Source organism: Corythoichthys intestinalis, chromosome 3 (genome assembly GCF_030265065.1).
Source record: "Corythoichthys intestinalis isolate RoL2023-P3 chromosome 3, ASM3026506v1, whole genome shotgun sequence".
Taxonomy (NCBI): Eukaryota; Metazoa; Chordata; class Actinopteri; order Syngnathiformes; family Syngnathidae; genus Corythoichthys; species Corythoichthys intestinalis.
The window spans coordinates 50,200,392-50,221,192 of NC_080397.1; the positions used below are offsets into that span (position 1 = coordinate 50,200,392).

Here is a 20,801-nt window from a genome sequence, read left to right on the forward strand (position 1 = left end):
ATAAATTTGATAGCCCTACTTTAAGCCAAAACTACTCTGGATGAGTGTAAGACATTTTGTCTGTAACGTTAAATACAATTAGAAAACAATTTTAAAAAAAAGGCATGTCCGATATTTTTTTGCCGATTCCGATACTTTGAAAATGACATGATCGGACCCGATCGGGACATCTTTAGTTGGTAATATATAATATATATAATTTTTTGGCATAATATGGTCATGTAATAGGTTATAGAACAGTTTAATAATAAAAGTTCATATGGATGACGTTGTGATGGGGAAAAGCAAAATCAGGCATTGCAAGCATTTACAAACAGTGTTATTCAGTGCTTTTTGACTTGTACTTGACTAAATGTTTTGGATGACTACTATAATACTTTTGAAGTAAAGCTACTCTTACTTCAGTAAAACGTTTGGTTACTCGACCCACCTGCTCTTGTGTCCTTTGCACCAACTAGTGCTGCAACGATTAATCCATTACCTCGGGTAATTTGATTAGAAAACACTTCGAATCAACTTTTGCTGCTTTGAGGATTCATTTAATTAGACTGGTGTTGTCTTGGTTTATTTTGAAAGTGTTTGCATTTAGTTTTATTCATTTGGTTGGATGAACTGCCCTTTAGTGGCAATAGTGAATATAACATAACTCATTTAACATGGCTGAATTCAGCTGCTTCCTGTTAAGACAAACATAAGGTAAGTTTTTGTTTGAGTTAGTTTTTTTTATGCATTGGTAATTTATTCTATAGCTATATTTAGCTGTTTTTTTGTGGGAATATGTGTTTGAACAATTTGTAAAGAGTATTATAAAAAAGTTATCATTTTATAACATTTAAGCTAGTGGAATTTTGCTATGCAAGTTAGCCAGTTGTTCTTTTGCTGTCCTTAGATCCTCATTTATTTTTTTTATTATTCAGTTTGAGGCTAAGCTCAGGTATTTAAATTTATTTTTGCTCTTGTGAAACAAACGTGCCAATCTGCATCGCTTGAAGAAACACGATAATTCTGTTTTGAATTTGCATCTAATGCTCTTTTAAAAAGCCGATCTTAGCAAGTCTTTGTTTTGTAAAATTTATTCTGCAACACATTAAATGTTCCTAATTCAATTACTCGATTATTCGGACTAACTTGATAAGATAAATCGATTACAGATATTCCCCGGGTTGCGACGTACTCGGCTTACTCAATTTCACGACGATTTCACGGAGTCTCGTCCGCCATTTTGCCTCCAGTTGTTTTTTGTTTTTTTTTTAGTCGAATAAACAGTACCTTATTGTACCTCATAGTATCTTAGGGACAGTTTACATGGCGACTCTGCAACACGAAGACACAATAATTGTGTTGTGGAGTGGTCTCGCATGCATATGGTGTCGGCGAAGACGAAAAATTCTGAATCCTGTCTCCAAAGTGGAAGAATTCGATTGCAGGGGATGCATATCAAAGGCTCCCGCGGCACGAGATTGCGCCGACAAAGTCAGCACTCGTACAAGTCACATTAGGCGTGCGCAGCGGTGCTACTAAACGTTAAAAACAGCAAATATGGCGGAATGTGGGCTTTTATTTGCTGTTTTAATAATATTTTTAAATTGAATATATTGAATGTTTCCATTTTTGTGCCTTTTTGAACAAAATAAAAATGCCATTGCATCGAGTGGGCGGGCATATTTTTTTCCGGGCTGAGGAACTTTGGTGGGGTCAAAGTGCATAATTCGCTGTCGCCTTGTATATCTGCACTGCCTCCTAGGGCCTAGCATGACTACTACATCGTTTTCCTGTGGAGTTGCGACATTGTTCAAATGGAGACGGGCCCATATAAATGCAAATTTGAAATTTTTCGTATTCTCTGAGAGTCACCATGTAAACAGCCCCTTATTTTTTACTTTATTAATATGACCTGTTTTGTCCTCACTAAACGTGAAGTTGTTCCGCTTTAAATTCAGAGAAACAAGGCAATTGTGCTTGTTGAAGCTTTTTACTTCCTTCACTTTTGAAAATTTGTAAAGCTTTACCACACATATGCACACTTATGTTCAAAATGACACGCATTTTAACAATAAAACACTTGACAAAAAACAATTGGTGTTCAAATGTCCATCTAGTCTGATCAATATGTATATTTAGTAGAATAAATTAGCCTAATTTGCCAGACAAAAATCCGCTATATTAAATGATACGAATGCTAACGTATTTACAATCCTCATAACAAATCGCTCATACATTACCCCAAAAACTGAAGTTCTAAACTTAGATACAAATGCATACACAAACTTAGTGCCCTCCATAATTATTGGCACCCCTGAAAAAGTGTGTGTTTTTTAGCTTCTAATATATATATATATTTTTTAATTCAAATAATACGGGACCATAATGGAAAAAAAGAGAAAAATCCAACCTTCAGTACAAGTGCATTCAGTGGGGAATAAATCCCACATAAAGAGAAAAATATTTGACATTAAATAATGTATGTCACAATTATTAGCACCTCTGGTGTTAATACTTTGTACAACCCCCTTTTGCCAACAAAACAAGGTCTGGGGACTGAGATGGCCATGGGAGGAGCTTGATTTTGTGTCTGGTGAACCATTTCTATGTAGATTTGGCCATATGTTTAGGGTCATTGTCTTGCTGAAAGACCCATTGACGACCCATCTTCAGCTTTCGGGCAGAGGGCAACAGATTTTGATTTAAAATGTCTTGGTATTGCAAAGCATTCATGATGCCATGCACCCTAACAAGGTTCCCAGGGCCTTTGGAAGCCAAACAGCCCCACAGCATCACTGACCGACCCCCATACTTCACAGTGGGTATGAGGTGCTTTTCAGCATGCGCATCTTTCGTGGCACGCCAGCCCCACTTAGAGTGTTTGTTGCCAAAAAGCTTTTTTTTTTTAGCTTTTGTATCCTCTATCATTAAACAAAATACAATACAATACTTTTGGAGTTTTTGGTTAGTTATTTTAAACTTTTAAAGGGTTAATTCAGACTTTCGCGGAAATTCGGGTTACATCGTCAGCGTAGGAACGGAACTCGTTTGTAACCTGGAGACATTTACCTTTACTTAAATAATAGCTCGATAGCTGCAGCCCTAATACCAAACATTTTTGATCATATGCTGTGTGTTATGATTTTATCGACATTATTGTTAACATACGTATGAGCCCATTCAAACTCCTTTGGAAATGTTGCTGTCCATCTGATTTTTTTGTCGTAAATTATTCATAGTCCACCTGCAGTAGCCCAAGTGGGTCAGTGACTCTTGAGCTTTAGTTCTGATCCAGAAAGTTTGCTAGGAGTGGAATTCACAATACTGTAAAGAAAGCATTGTTTTCTGTTTGCAGCATATTTTTCAAATTAAGCTTTCACTATGTAATTTTCCAGATGTTTACGCAGAGGCTGCAGGTAAGATTAAAACAAGCCGAAACGGAGACTCGCACAAAATAGTCGCAAGCTACACGGCCATGCTAATTAGCCCTTCCTTCCTTCTGATCGTGTCCCAAAGCGGGGATTACAATCACCAAATGCCACGGCTGGTTTCACCACCAAAAGCCTAGCGTGGAAATAATTTCCCAACAGAATCTGCCCATGTTCTTTAAGATACAATCGGCCTCGTGTTTAGGCGTATCGACACTTTAATTGGACCAAGCGTGTTTCATAGGACGGCTGTTAAGATATGTGCTTTTAACATGGCAGCTGGCATCGCTGAAAAGATTGTCTTTTAGTGTCTCTGGCGGTGATTGAACAGGTTGCCCTGGTGATAAGTAGGTTGCCGTGGTGACAGGCCAACAGACAAAAGGACTTGATAAGAAATCTGTCCGGTTTAATGTGCACTCGCTGTCGACGCCATCACCCTAGGCTGAGGCCTGTGAGGACTGCCTCTTCATTTTTATGTGCTCCTAAATAACGAATACACAAGGCGGACATAACTTTTATCACCTGATTAAGATTGACAAGGTGCTTGGTATCGGCACCTTTACACGGCACTGATCAAAATAGTAAAACAATAATTAGTGCAGAAAAAAATTAGTTAACTGACAGTTTTTATAAATTGGTGATATTTTGAAGCTGTAAAATGCTAGTTTTGTCATTGTGCCATTATATAAGGGCTTATTGGCACAATGATTTCAGATCTGGAAAGTCAACAGTAGGAGACATTATTTGATGGTAGCTTTGCATGTAATGCAAATAAAGATACCATCTATAATATTCCTTTTTTAACCAATAGCTTCTTTGGCGTGCTGCACAGCCAAAACCTTTTGGCCCATGATCACCGTTCAAATACCGAAATGACCGGAATTCTCGTGTGATGCAGGGAATCTTAGGAATGACCCCCCAAAATTACTGTTCGTGCCAAAACACGTTTTTTATTTTATTTTTTTATATAAAATGTTTTTTAAAAATGTATTTAGTCCTACCATTTTTATCCAATTCACATTAATCATACGTAAAGAATTTCAGGAAGTTAAGGGGCATAAAAGTTGTATACAGAATTTTCCACAAAAAAAAAAACTACGGTTACCCCAAAATTCCTCAAAACTTACCCATTCATTTCTAATGGGATGCCATTTTGATGTATGTCGTTCCATTCATTTCTAATTTCCAAAATCTCCCCTTCATTTTAAATGGCAAAAATACTTGGGTTGTTGTGATTTTTGACCAAAAACTTAACATTGCTGCCCGTTGACATTCACCTAGTGCCTAAGTAAGTCAATGCCATTGACAGGCATGCATATCCATGCCAATGACAGCCATGTACGTCCTTGCCAATGATGGCCATGTATGTTCATGCGATTGACGGCCATATATGTCAAAATATCAATAGGAAAAAACCTGATATCAACAGACAGTAACCCTAAAATGTCCCCAAATCAACTGGAAGTGACCCCAAAGGGTTTACCGGCGAAAGCAAACCTACCATTGTAATATCTACGGAATTTGCATTTTCTTTCTTATAATGAATGACTGTGGTTTATTGAGAACAGATTTTTACCCCCATTAGTTAAGGCAGAATACAGTGGGGCAAATAAGTATTTAGTCAACCACTAATTGTGCAAGTTCTCCCTCTTGAAAATATTAGAGAGGCCTGTAGTTGTCAACATGGGTAAACCTCAACCATGAGAGACAGAATGTGGGAAAAAAACCCCAGAAAATCACATTGTTTGATTTTTAAAGAATTTATTTGCAAACCATGGTGGAAAAGAAGTATTTGGTCAATACCAAAAGTTCATCTCAATACTTTGTTATGTACCCTTTGTTGGCAATAACGGAGGCCAAACGTTTTCCGTAACTCTTCACAAGCTTTTCACACACTGTTGCTGGTATTTTGTCCCATTCCTCCATGCAGATCTCCTCTAGAGCAGTGATGTTTTGGGGCTGTCATTGGGCAACACGGACTTTCAACTCCCTCCACAGATTTTCTATGAGGTTGAGATCTGGAGACTGGCTCGGCCACTCCAGGACCTTGAAATGCTTCTTACGAAGCCACTCCTTTGTTGCCCTGGCTGTGTGTTTGGGATCATTGTCATGCTGAAAGACCCAGTCACGTTTCATCCTCAATGGCCTTGCTGATGGAAGGGGATTTTCACTCAAAATCTCTTGATACATGGCCCCATTCATTCTTTCCTTTACACAGATCAGTCGTCCTGGTGCCTTTGCAGAAAAACAGCCCCAAAGCATGATGTTTCCACCCCAATGCTTCATAGTGGGTATGGTGCAATTCAGTATTCTTTCTTCCTCCAAACACGAGAACCTGTGCTTCTACCAAAAAGTTCTATTTTGGTTTCATCTGACTATAACACATTCTCCCAGTTCTCTTCTGGATCATCCAAATGCTCTCTAGCGAACCGCAGACGGGCCTGGACGTGTACTTTCTTCAGCAGGGGACACGTCTGACAGTGCAGGATTTGAGTCCCTGGCGGCGCATTGTGTTACTGATAGTAGCCTGTGTCACTGTGGTCCCAGCTCTCTGTAGATCATTTACTAGGTCCCCCCATGGGGTTCTGGGATTTTTGCTCACCGTTCTTGTTATCATTTTGACGCCACGGGTTGAGGAGGGTGTTGAAAGTCCATGTTGCCCAACGACAGCCCCAAAACATCACTGCTCTAGAGGAGATCTGCATGGAGGAATGGGCCAAAATGCCAGCAACAGTGTGTGAAAAGCTTGTGAAGAGTTACAGAAAACGTTTGGCCTCCGTTATTGCCAACAAAGGGTACATAACAAAGTATTGAGATGAACTTTTGGTATTGACCAAATACTTATTTTCCACCATGATTTGCAAATAAATCCTTTAAAAATCAAACAATGTGATTTTCTGTTTTTTTTCCACATTCTGTCTCTCGTGGTTGAGGTTTACCCATGTTGACAATTATCGACCTCTCTAATATTTTCAAGTGGGAGAACTTGCACAATTAGTGGTTGACTAAATACTTATTGGCCCCATTGTATGTCCCAAAAAATCCATCCACCCATTTTCAACACCGCTTAATCCCTGTCAGGTTCGCAGGATGCTGGAGTAGTCATGTGCCGATTACTGATTTTAAGGTATACCGTGGTATGAAAATGTCAAGGTTTCATAACCACAAAAATTTTCTGTCAAACTGTCCCGAAGGTATTAGCTATTTTTTATGTCCCAAAAATGCATGGAGAAATCTCTTGCTTGCAGCTGTAAGGCTCAACCCTCCCCCATCGGTTGTTGCTTAGTGTCCGTATGTCAGCTGTGCTACACGATGGCTGGAGGAGGTGAAACTCCTAAACTTTTTCCTTTTTCGGCTACAGAAAAGTTAGACGGCCGTGGCTTGGAGGAGAAGGGCCGACCGACATGTAAAACATGTTTGCGAAGGGTGGCTGCTGAGGAGGCAATACCTCCAATATAATTTAGCATTTATACAAAATGAAAGGTTATTAAAGACTGTCATGAAGGTTTCCCACCAGCTACAAAGAGTTAACTCCAGCGTGTTTAGTGTGTCGAGCGGTGGTTAAACATGTGGCATCTGTCTGTGTTGAGAAAGACATTGTGTGTATAATGTAAACATGATAAGAGTCATACACACGTGCTTTTTATGGAAAATATTTCAATTATTTTTGTTCTGATGGTAATAATGGTGAGCTGTGGCTGTGGGTTTAGGCTCACCTAAAGGACTGCATTTATTTTTATTATTATTTAGAAATAGAATATATTTTAATGTATTTTAACTTAACACCTAACACTTTTGTGCCAATTTGCTAATATTGTTTTGAAAAATAAAAATCCTGTTCAATGGAAAAAAGTTTTTTTTTTTAACCCAGTTATCGCAAAGTAACACATTTTACAGCTGTAAGTGCAATAACGTTATATTTTGGCTTAAGGGTATCATTAGGGTTGTTCCGATCATGTTTTTTTGCTCCCGATCCGATCTCGATCGTTTTAGTTTGAGTATCTGCCGATCCCGATATTTCCCGATCCGATTGTTTGGTTTTTTTTTGCTCCCAATTCAATTCCAATCATTCCCGATAATTTTTCCCGATCATATACATTTTGGCAATACATTAAGAAAAAAATGAATAAAACTTGGACGAATGTACACATTCAACATACAGTACATAAGTACTGTATTTGTTTATTATGACAATAAATCCTCAAGATGGCATTTACATTATTAACATTCTTTCTGTGAGAGGGAACCACGGATAGAAAGACTTGTAATTCCTAAAGGATAAATGTGACTTTGTATATTGTGACAAAATACTGCCATCTTGTGTATTTGTTGAGCTTTCAGTAAATGATACTGTAGCCATGCCCAAATGCATGATGGGAAGTGCAACCATGACTGTGCGTAGTGCTACGAATTGATATATCTTCTCTGCGTTGGGAAATAACATAAGGTGTTAAGAAAAAGATCAATTACTACCTTTCTTCCCCACATTGCTTCCTACTATATTTCTAATCGTAGGGAGAGGGATTTTAAGGCTTTAGCCAATTAAAAAAAGGCTCCAAAGGCTGCCAAAATTCACTCTACTCATTTTACGCTGCCTTTTTGCTCTCTATATAGGTTAAATGGCGCCATTACAGATTGAACGTGACAGTGTGTGAATATAATAATAATAATGTGTGTGTGTATATATATATATATATATACATATATATATATATATATTTGGGCTGTCAAACGATTACAATTTTTAATCGAGTTAATTACAGCTTAAAAATTAATTAATCGTAATTAATCGCAATTAATCGCAATTCAAACCATCTATAAAATATGCCATATTTTTCTGTAAATTACATATATATTCTGTAAAATAATTTGTTGGAATGGAAAGATAAGACACAAGATGGATATATACATTCAACATACGGTACATAAGGACTGTAGTGGGCATTTCACTCTACTGTCATTTAAATCTGTCTATGCTGTCCTCACTCCGAAGCGTCTACTTTTTCCAAAGCTAGACAGCTAGTGAACGACGCTTAATAATCAGACTTCTTCCTTTTTCATCTGATTTATTAATAAAATGGCCTCAAACCACTGTCCTCTTTAGACCGTAGTGAAACTACAAAAAAAAAAGTACACAAGCATTGCATTAGCAACAACGTTAGCTTAGCACGCTATACAGATTCACTAAACATAAACAAAAAGCGTCTCATACAAAGAATATAGCATTTCGCTTACTAACATAATATGTACATTCTTTACAACAACCATACTTACGGACAAATCTTGTCCAAGGATCATATAAGCACAACATTACAACGTAGGTGTCAGCCCGAGACGTCGTGCAGCCATATTGAACTGGCAAGAAAGCAATAAACCATGTCGCAAAGCCACCACAAGAGTTCGCTGTTAGACAGCACAAAAAACCTTGCTTTAAAACTTACCAAAAGGCAGAATACTGTCTGAGCGGGACATGTGCGTTAATTGCGTCAAATATTTTAATGTGATTAATTTAAAAAATTAATTACCGCGCGTTAACGCAATAATTTTGACAGCCCTAATATATATATATTAAAAAAAGGCATGTCTGATATTTTTTTGCCGATTACGATACTTTGAAAATGACGTGATCGGAAACGATCGATCGGGTCTAGTTATCATCCTGTCAGAATATCATACCGGAACATGCCTATGCTGGAGCCTATCCCAGCTGACTTTGGGCGAAAGGTGGACTACACTGTAAACTGGTCACCAGTCAGTCGTAAGGCACACACACCAACAGACAACTATTCGCACTCACAATCACATAGCCACAGAGTGAGAATAGCTCCCACGCTGCCTATGCCGAAGTCAAATCAGTTCGTGAGTAGTTTGTGGGGACATGCATCAGTAATTACTGTGACCGCTTCTTTGTGTTACTCTGTGTGCGTCAACTCAGAGCGTGCACACATGAGGGTCTAGCATCCAGTTTGAAACAAAGTCCCGGTGTGTCTGTGTATACGCAAAGTGTTTCAATGGGACGAGGAAAAAAAGTTGCCATTTCCATTCATCACTAATTCCCTCCTCAACGTTTTCTCCCTCAGAGCTTCCCATGGCCACACTGACACCGTCCAAAGTGACTGTTATGGAGGGCGACAACATGCAGCTCTCCTGCAACACCTCTGGTGTGCCGTCACCTGACCTCATCTGGAACATGGCGTCGGTCACCAGCGACGAGGTCGGCACATTACACGCATACATACCTCCATACACATACAGTTGTGGTCAATAGTTTACATACACTTGTAAAGAAAATAATGTCATGGCTCTCTTGAGTTTCCAGTTATTTCTACAACTCGGATTTTTCTCTGATAGAGTGATTGGAACAGATACTTCTTTGTCACAAAAAACATTCATGAAGTTTGGTTCTTTTATGACTTTATAATGGGTGAACAGAAAAAAGTGATCAAATCTGCTGGGTCAAAAATATACATACAGCAGCGCTAATATTTGATAGCATGTCCCTTGGCCATTTTCACTTCAATTAGGCGCTTTTGGTAGCCATCCACAAGCTTCTGGCAAGCTTCTGGTTGAATCTTTGACCACTCCTCTTGACAGAATTGGTGCAGTTCAGTTAAATTTGACCGCTTTCTGACATGGACTTGTTTCTTCAGCATTGTCCACAAGTTCTCAATGGGGTTTAAGTCAGGACTTTGGGAAGGCCATTCGAAAACCTTAATTCTAGCCTGATTTAGCCATTTCATTACCACTTTTGATGTGTGTTTGGGGTCATTGTCCCGTTGGAACACCCAACTGCGCCCAAGACCCAATCTTCGGGCTGATGACGTTAGGTTATCTTGAAGAATTTGAAGGTAATCCTCCTTCTTCATTACCCCATTTACTCTCTGTAAAGCACCAGTTCCATTGGCAGCAAACAGCCCCACAGCATAATACTACCACCACTGTGCTTGACGGTAGGCATAGTGTACTTGGGGTTAAAGGCCTCCCCTTTTTCTCCTCCAAACATATTTTTGGGCATTGTGGCCAAACAGCTCGATGTTTGTTTCGTCTGACCACAGAACTCTCCTCCAGAAGGTCTTATCTTTGTCCATGTGATCAGCAGCAAACTTCAGTCGAGCCTTAAAGTGCCGCTTTTGGAGCAAGGGCTTCCTTCTTGCACGGCAGCCTCACAGTCCATGGAGATGCAAAACACGCTTGACTGTGGACACTGACACCTGTGTTCCAGCAGCTTCTAATTCTTGGCAGATCTGCTTTTTGGTGATTCTCGGTTGAATCTTCACCCTCCTGAACAATTTTCTCTCAGCAGCAGGTGACAGCTTGCGTTTTCTTCCTGATCGTGGCAGTGACAAAACAGTGCCATGCACTTTATACTTAACAATATTTTGCACTGTTGCTCTTGGGACCTGCGGCTGCTTTGAAATGGCTCCAAGTGACTTTCCTGACTTGTTCAAGTCAATGATTGTTCAAGTCAATAATCACTCACAAGAAATTGCTAATTCGTGTTGCTGTATGTATATTTTTGACCCAGCAGATTTGATCACTTTTTCTGTTAACCCATAATAAAGTCATAAAAGAACCAAACTTCATGAATATTTTTTGTGACAAAGAAGTATCTGTTCCAATCACTCTATCGGAGAAAAATCCGAGTTGTAGAAATAACTGGAAACTCAAGAGAGTCATGACATTATGTTCTTCACAAGTGTATGTAAACTTTTGACCACAACTGTATACTAGCTCTTCCAGTACACATACTGGTTTATAATCCCTTGGTATATGAGTATGATGTCTGCTTGCTTGGCGGGTAGTTGTGTGTCCTCAAATGGCTGGCAAGTCCAATCCGCGAACGACACACCTTCTGACATTGAGTACAAATATGTTGATTAGCAGCGTCAGCTGTACTGTCGGTAGTGTTTTGACAAGCTTTCCGGACTGCTCTTTTCTCATCACGTTTATTTCTTCTCTGTTCTTCAAACAAATTGACTCCTTGGTGGATGGTGATTCTCCATCTGTTCCTGTCCCTAGTTTAGTGTTCCCAGTTATTAGCCCAAATGTTGCACTTTTTGAAGGTGTTACGCAAAGTATCTTTATTAGGCTTCTGCCCACCTTGAGTGCGTTTGCCATCCTCTCTCTGAGTACATTATCTGCTTTGGCAACCAAGATAGCAAAATATATAACTGGAGTGGACATGGGCCAGATATACCGTATTTTTCGCACTATAAGTTGTTTTTTTTTTTCATAGTTTGGCTGGGGGTGCGACTTATATTCAGGAGCGACTTATGTGTGAAATCATTAACACATTATTACAGAGGTCACGGAACCGCGGACCTCGGTCCGGTTCCGGACCCCCAAGCCATCTGGACCGGATCTCAAGCTGTCCGGACTAATACACGTTGCAACAACAAAAATCATTGTTTTCTGCGGGTTTACAGAGCGGAGTGTGGCAACAAACAAAAACCTTAGCGGTGACGCGCGTGAGCCAGCCAATGGGAGTGAAGCATTTGAAAGTTATTTTTAGAACAGCATGTCTTACACTCGCTTTCCAGACTCCACGGAGTAACAGCCAAAAACTGAGCCGAATGAAGTTGGACAAAAGTCGAAAAGGTACGGCAAATGGCGTGCTAAAACGACGCAAGTTTGATGCAGAAAACAGAGTGTTTAAGGAGGAGTAGACCAACACATTTTTGTTCATTTTACCTGGCGGCAGCACATGCCTCATCTGTTCAGAGACTGTGTTCTGCCAAAATCTGCTACATGGGCGAAACGTTCTACATTACTCGAATTTGACACTCAAAGTACTACTGTGCGCGCTAAACTTGTTTTGTTTGGATGCATACAGGCAGAACGTACTAAAAATGCCTTTAGAAAATACTTAAATGCAGATATACCAAATAAGGACGGTTTAAATACGCTACGTGACTAATGTGGTCAACTGCTTCAAAGCTAACACATAAAAACACAATGGTTAAAAGTATGAGAGGGTAATACATGCAAAAAGTATTTTTGAGGCAATGAAAAGGTTCTAAAAAACTAAATAAAAACAAAAATAGTGAGTACTCGCCGCTTCTGACCGATGTGCGCATGCGTTCGGATGCTTGCGCAAGCGCGCTGAGGGATGTGTAGACGTTTCGCCGCGTAGTAAGGAATGGCCGAACAACGGTAGCGCTTGTAAAAAGCAGCCATTTGAAAAGGCACTGTGAGACGAAGCACGTAGCTTTTTCGCAAAGTTTCCCTATGAATTCTGCCATCCGTTCTCAAAAAATAGCGGAATTAAGGGCTCAATATGATCGCTTTATTATTTATTACTAATTAATTATTATAATAAATATTTTTTATTACTTACTATGAATTAATTTTTTATATCTTATTTACATTTTTGAATGTTGTAATTATCAGCACGGCCATGTAAAGATACGTTTGTATTTTTTCGTAAAAAAAGAAGCATTAAAAATATTTCCGGACCCGAGATTGTTGTAATTTTTAAATTTCGGACCCAGAGGATTTTTAATTCATGACCCCTGCATTATTATATCATTTCACATGTTACTTTGGTGTTTTCGAGTGACACTGATGGTTTGGTAAAATGTTAGCATGTTCTTTATTCTATAGTTATCTGAATAACTCTTAATAGCTATGTTACGTTAACATACCGGCCACGTTCGCATTCTGCCTTGGGAAGTGTGTGTTCAATTGTATTTAGGGCTGCAGCTATCGAATATTTTAGTAGTCGATTAATCGATGGACTAGTTAGTTCGAATAATCGAGTAATCGGATAAGGAACATGAAAAATTAAAATACCTGAGCTGAGCCTCAAACGGTATAATAAATTTGTTAAAATGAGGATCTATGCAAAACAAAAGAACAATTGGCTAACTTACATAGAAAAAGTCCGCTAGCTTAAATGCTATAAAATGCTAGGTTTTTTTTTTTCTTCAATGCTCTTAACAAATGGTTGACACATATTCCCAGAAAAAACAGCTAAACATACCTATAAACTAAATTATGAATGCATAAAAAACATCAACTCAAACAAATTTTAGCTTACGTTGGTCATAACAGGGAGCACTTGGATTCAGCCATGTGAAAAGAGGCAGACCAGAGGGCAGTGTATCCACCCTGATCAATAAAACTAAATGCAAACTTTCAAAATAAACCATTACAAGCAACAACTCGAAGCAACAAAATTTAATTTGAATATTTTTTTCTAATCGAATACTCGAGTTAATCGATTAATCGTTGCAGTACTAATTGTATTATTGGCTTTTTTTATATTGAAATGCATGATTTTCGTTTGTGGCGCTTCCACGCCCAAGTGGGGGCGCACTTGAACTTGTTTACGTGAAGAAGAGCGCTCAGAAGCCAGAAGAAGACGGACAGCTACGCAGCTCTGAGCGAGTGGGCGAGTTAGCGAGAGAGAGAAAAACACGGCTGCGAACCTCGTTCATTGTTTATGCGTGTAAAATATCTCTACATAGGCAATGCCTGTGTGTATCATCTTTTCTGTTGTTGTGTGTTTTCCACCCGCGATCGGACACTTAGAGCCAGATTTGTGGTTGTTTGAACGATGTGCTAATGCTAGCGAATGCATGCTAACCGTTTGTGTCATTGCTATGATAGCAGCTTATTATTATTTATTCACGTTGATGTGAACCTGTTTGGTATCGAGGACGAAATTGATTTGTATTATTTCAATTTTTAGTTTCACTCTTTAAATGATGTTGTCATAATGACGGCCAAAATATAGTTAGTAAATTATATGGACGTCCAGAATCGTCATTTGGGAGTTTAGCTCGCTGTATAGCCAGGACCGAGCCGTAGCGTCCTGGTGAGGACAGTACATTTGCATTTAGTTGTTCATGCATCATGTAAAATTATCATACTGTACACTTATTCAGCATGTTGTTCTCTATTGTATTTTTATTTTAAATTGCCTTTCAAGATGACATATCTGTTCTATGTGTTGGATTTTATCAAGTAAATTTCCCCCCAAAATGCGACTTATATATGTTTTTTTTCCTCTTCGGTGGGCATTTTATAGCTGGTGCAACTTATACTCAGGTGCGACTTACAGTCCGAAAAATGCGGTACTGCAAATTTCAGCCCAACTTCATGAAACGGATCCGCCCCAGTGTCTTTTTGAACAATGGCCCAAACTTAGTAAGGAGTCACTTTCCGGATCAACAAACAGTTTTGGGCCTGAAGTGGTCCAAATGAGCAGAAACGACTTTAATGCATGGCCCGGATATAGCATACATGTTACCCAAACTGGGCCAAATTTGTATCAAAACCATTTTCAGTATTAATTCTGGGGTCTGTTTTGTTCAATGTATCATACTGTAATGTGTTTATATTGCAAATTAAATCTATTAAAAGCAATAATGACAGCATTAATAAATGGCATGAAAAAGGAAGTGTTGACATATTAATGTACCATAACAATACAACATTGTTTTTTCCAAAAATATTTCAAAAAAAACAATTCCACATTAAAGATGACCTACTTTTAGACTGTAAACAACATATTGTATCTGTTACAGTTCTGGGGTAATGGGGGGACCTAAGCGCGGAGGCAAACTGGCAGTGGTGACAAAAATTCATTGACGATGACAGGGAGTGGTAGATAGTGTCCGAAGAATCCAGAGGGCAGTTTGGTGACAGAACAGGTAAACGGGCGTTTTGCCAGGCAAGCAGTCCAGGATCTAGGGGGGAAAAACACAAGAATCGGCTCAGTATCAGGATGACAAGATTCCTAGTCAAATACCTGTAGGTGAGTTTTTGATCTGGGATCTGAGATGAGGCCAAAGACCGGTTTAAGTAAGCTGCTGACGATGATCAGCGGTACTTGGTCCCAGGCTTACCCATCTGTGCAATCAAGGCAGTGACACAAATACACAAACACAAAGAGGAGGGGCTCAATTTCAATAATAGTATTCAAACATTGAAACATTTACAGCAGCACAGAGTAAATGCTTTCTCCCTCCATATGTTGTCATGCAACAAACTTTAAATTTCTTAACTTGCAGACACGGCAGATCACTTGAATACACCGGCCATTTTATTAATGCCTGATTGAATAACTTGTTTAGCAGTCAAGAAGTGACTTAAAAATGCAACTAGGCCTGTAAGCAGGACTGAACGGTCCCTCACAGTTTGGCGCAACTCGGACGTGAAGCAAACTCGGACGGCACGCAGGTCAGGGTTGTGGCAGATTGTCCCCCTCTCGTAATTTCATGAGAACCTAACTTGCTCGAAATTCGGCTCAATTCAAGGGGGCGTCACTGAGCCATTTTGTTACGGTTTTTCGTAATGTCGCAAGATTATCAAAATTTACGCAAAGCTGCATGTACGTGCAAAATTTGGTCAGTTTTTGTGCATGTTCAGGCCTCCAAATATAAACTGTACTAAAACTCGATAAAAACTTCACATTCCATCCAAAATACTAGAATTTAGATTTGGAATATGGGTGCAAGAGACTTCTTGGAGCAGTTTTGCATAAGGTATCAACTCCCCAAATTTCATTGCTCTATGTTGAAAAAACCTAAAAGGAAAGGCCTTTTTAAAAACTCCTTTCTGTCACCACTAGTTGGCGCTGTAGGTTTGATGCAAATGACATCTACAGGACCTGTCAGAGTATGACTCTCAACAAGCATGGGAAGTTTGGCGCAGATATGTTGTATATCTGCCGAGTTATGACTGTTCAAAATTTTTGCCGAGACAAAATGTTGACATTCATTTTCACTTTCGTGTTGGACCCTTCTGCTTCAACCAAACCTCAATATTTTTCATCAGGCACCTGAACACATGTCTTAAGGCTCCCCTGATGCAGGTTTGAGGTCAATAGATTTATTTCCTTTGGTGGAGGAGCCTGTCTTGTAAAAAAAAACAAAAAAAAACGGCATTTCCTGCTCCCACTAGGGGGCGCTAGGCCTAATTGGTAATATTTCAATGCACTTGTGTTAAGGGTGGGATACTGCACATACATGCCAGATATGAAAAAGATTGAACGTTGTGTCAAGGAGCTATTAGTCATTTACTGAATTTGTCATTTTGCCGAAAAAATGGCCGACTTTGGCACCACGCCCAGGTCAGACCCATGAATGAAAACGCACCATTTTAAAACTGTAACATCTCATATGTCTCCTGAACAGTCTCACCAATTTTGAAGATGATCCAACAAACTCCCTCGGGGAAAAGGTCTCAAATGTTCACCCTGTAAATCGCTAAAAATTTGATTTTCTGTTGGGTTTGGAATATGGGTGCCAATGCTTTTTGGAGCAGTTTTGGACAAGGTACAGACTCTCAGGCCAAATGTTATAGGCCAATGTTAAAATTTCAAGGCGGCGCCACTGAGCCATTTTGTTGCATTTTTTAAAATCTTGCAATATTATTGAAATGTAAATTTTTGCCGCATGTATCTGCAAATTTTGGTGTGTTTTTGAGCATGTTCAAGCCTCCAAATTGGCCATTTTCATTTGCCGAGAAAAAAAAATGTATATAATAATATAATAATAATAATCCTTTGCAGAACAATAGGGCCTTCGCACGCTTAGCGCTCGGGCCCTAATTATGTCTTTGAATAAAGCACTTACAAGAATATCCGGACGCCGAGATGTGTACTGAATACTGCGTGTTCTCCTGTTTAGGGCTTATTCTGACGTGCACCTCTAAATAATCCTGATTACGCGTCAGGTCAACGTGCGTGACCTGAACGTCGAAGAACTGTGATTGGTCTGCTCAGAACGTTTCCGGTTCAACACAACAACACCGCCGTTTTCAAACATTTCCAAACGTCAACTGTGTCGCCTACGCTTCAACATTTGTATTAACAACATTGTTAGTTCAATATTGGTTAGCTGCAGCTGCAAATACACATGTTCCATCCTCGTTGCCATTGCTGTCAATGACCAAAGGAAACCTAAAGGAATTTAACAAGAGTCCTCCAAAATCGTATGGCGTAGGGTCTATGCCGTTGCTCCGCCGTGTCGCAGCGGATGCCTGCCTTCAGGGTGCGCACTGTTGTGACGTCACACGCCGAACGTTAAATTTCAGGTTTTTAGCGCGTCAGATCGCCACAGTGCGCCCCGGACCAGCGCGTAACCTATCATTTGGACTGTCAGATTGATAATACAGGCCGCATCTGGCGCACTGACGTTTAGCGGGTGTAATTGCTATGCGGATCTGGCGAGTTGAGGCCGGATTGGCACAGGGTCACCTGTTTTTGGGGAACCTATCGTCCTTCATTTGGACAACATGCCCTGTCCATCTCAGCTGATTCTATGTTATCAATGCCTCTATGCTGGTAGTGCTGGCATCGCCAAAGATGCTATTTCTTGTTTGCAGGACTAGCACTTCCAGTACACATACTAAACATACAAATGAGCAAAATAAAGCATCATGGCCTGGAGTCATTGTCAGTTAATCAAAGTAATGGTTGCAATTATAGAAATGAATGCCGCTGTTGTGGTAATAATTACATCTATTCATCATTAGTCTTTTGCGTGTCTGATTGAGTGATAATTTTTGAATTTGGGGTGTTGTCTGAACATAATTAAACAAGGCTTTGAGTTCTATTTTTGTCGACGGTGGAGCTTGGAGCCTGAACTTGAGGAGTAATGTTCTGTCCTGACAGCTCTCAGCTACTCTCAAGTTCAACCAGTCTGCATTATTTTATTGCAATGTTTTTCCTTATTCAGATTTGTTTCAAAACTACAGTTAGTTAGACCTCACTTTGATGTTTAATGCAGTTATTGCAATTTTGTTGTTTTATCACAATTATTTACATTTATTATTCACATTTCAAAAACCAGAAGCCATTCATTTACGAATGTGATTGCACTTTGGTTGGATATTAAGATTTGAATGAGGCAAAATAACATGCCTTTTCTCTCAAATATATTGTTATAATCATTTGTGTCAGATGTACTGTAATTTTCTGTATAAAAAATAATTTGGTGTTCAAAAAGTCTTTTTTTCAAACTTGAGTCTTGAAAAAGAGGGGGTCGTCTTATAATCAGGGCCGTCTTATATTCGGGCCAATACGGTAATATGAAATAAGTGTGGTTTAAATATGTTAAGTGACGAATGTGGTCAACAGATCAACAATTTGCTTTAAAGCTACCACAAGAAAGCAATGCTTAAAAGTAGAGATGTCCCGATCGATATCGGAATCGGCAAAAAAATATCGGACATGCCTTTTTTTAATATATATACAGTATATTTTTTAATTAAATCATTTTCTAATTGTATTTAACGTTACAGACATAATATGTTACACTCGTCCAGAGTCTTTAGTTTAGGCTTAAGGTAGGGTTATGAAATTTATCCCGATAACGGGGGTAATTAAATTTTTAAAAAATGTATCACGTTAAAATATTTAACGTAATTAATGCATGCGCTGCACGACCCACTCACGCATTGTCACATTCAATCTGTAATGGCGCCGTTTTACCTATGTAGAGAGCTAAAAGGCAGTGTAAAATGAGTAGAGTGAATTTTGGCAGCCTTTGGAGACTTTTTTTAAATTGGCTAAAGCCTTTCAATCCCTCTCCCTATGATTTGAAATATCGTGGGAAGCAATGTGGGGAAGAAAGGTAGTAATTAATCTTTCTTAACACCCTATGTTATTTCCCAACGCAGAGAAGATATATAATTGGGAGCACTACGCACAGTCATGGTTGCACTTCCCATCATGCATTTGGGCATGGCCACAGTATCATTTACTGAAAGCTCAACAAATACACTAGATGGCAATATTTAGCCACAATATACAAAGTCACATATCCTTTAAGGTGATCCTCTAACTTAAATACATGTAGGCTCTAATAAACCACAGTTGTTCTCTTCTACTAAAATTTGTTGTTAGAAAGAAATAAAATGTTAAATCAATGGCATAATTTTATAATATTTAGTCCATATTTTGACCATTAGTTGGCGCCATGGTTTGCGGACTCGCAGTGATGACGTAATTGGCATCTTTCCAAATGTGTAGCGTGTTCAACAATTGCTTATTGCTGCGTAAACTCGCGAAGTAAAATGTCACGATGTGCTCCTTTTGGATGCAATTTCCAGTCAAATGGAAACAAGGGGAGTGAAGTGAGTGTTCAAGGTGTAATTATTATTTTTAGTGAATAAATGCGCATAAGTGGAAGCTTCTCCCCCTATTTGGTCCCCGTATGCAGTATCCTACCCACCACGCGTTACAACTGGCACCCGAACATTTTTCCTGGATCCTCAGTCAAGTAAGGGATCCGTCTATTTTCTGGATCCGACGGTCCCACCGCTTCTGCAATATTGGTTTCGAATTTGTCCATTTTTTTGATTCGTCGGTCCCACAGCGGCTTTTCGGATCAGTCTATTTTGTGGAATCGACGGCCTGGTCGCGGCTGCGACATTGGCATGGGATCGATCTAATTCCTGGATCTTCAAGTGAGTAAAAAACGCAGATTTGGATTACTATTGCTATCTTTTTTTTTGACTATTCTTTGTGGGAGTTTTCCACAAATCGTACAAATTAATTAAAGCACTATGGCCCGCTACGGTGACGATAGTGACTCTGACGTGGACCTTACAACAATGTTGGAGTTCGTCAGGGAATGTGTGTTTACATACTGCTGAGCTCCCGAGTGAAAAGTGGTCAAGGTGGAACTATTATTTTTTGTGAATAAATGTGCATAAGTGGAAGTTTCTCCTGTTTTTGGTACTTTTATACACATATCCTAGCTACCACGCTTTACAATGTACAAGACATGGATTACACAAGGTGTGCTCTTTGGCCTGTACTGTATGTAAAGCACACGATAGCTCTGGATGCTAACAGTCTACATAATTATATTGGGATAAGTTTGAAAACGCAATATGCTTACCTTGAATATCTGCTAATAAAACCGGACAGCATACATTCTCGCTCCCAACCGGAGTTCCCAACAGGACTCTCTCGCATCACCAATTTTGCCCAGCTTTTGTCTTATCTGGTATTTGCTGCACGCATTTTTCCCTGAAGCTCGTCCTGTGAACGACCGACAGTGCTGTCCTGCTCTTCACTTTTCAGATCTCATTCAAATAGGAAGGGTAAAACTGACGGCATGTTGGGAAAGCTAACGAGTGACACGGTGGAATTTCGGCAACGGGACCAGTGACGTCATGCACTGCGATGTAACAAGAATGGCGACCTATCACTGAAAATAATTTTACAAACTTTATTAAAACAAAAACATTAAGGGGGGTTTTAATATCAAATTATTACAACTCATACTAACATTTATCTTTTAAGAATTGTCTTAAAAATAGAGGATCCCTTTAAGAATTACAAGTCTTTGTATCCGTGGATCCCTCTCACAGAAAGAATGTTAATAATGTAAATGTTATCTTGAGGATTTTTTGTCATAATAAACAAATACA

General features: G+C 39.3%; 1 protein-coding gene across 1 annotated transcript in view; it reads left to right on the top strand.

Annotated features, from left to right (window-relative positions):
- The window catches only part of ntrk2a (neurotrophic tyrosine kinase, receptor, type 2a), a 281,961-nt gene that overhangs the window by 55,343 nt on the left and 205,817 nt on the right, over positions 1–20,801 (top strand). Inside the window, exon 7 of the mRNA XM_057830849.1 lies at positions 9,491–9,624. Coding sequence (XP_057686832.1) covers positions 9,491–9,624 — 134 coding nt within the window. The remainder of the gene's footprint in view (positions 1–9,490; positions 9,625–20,801) is intronic.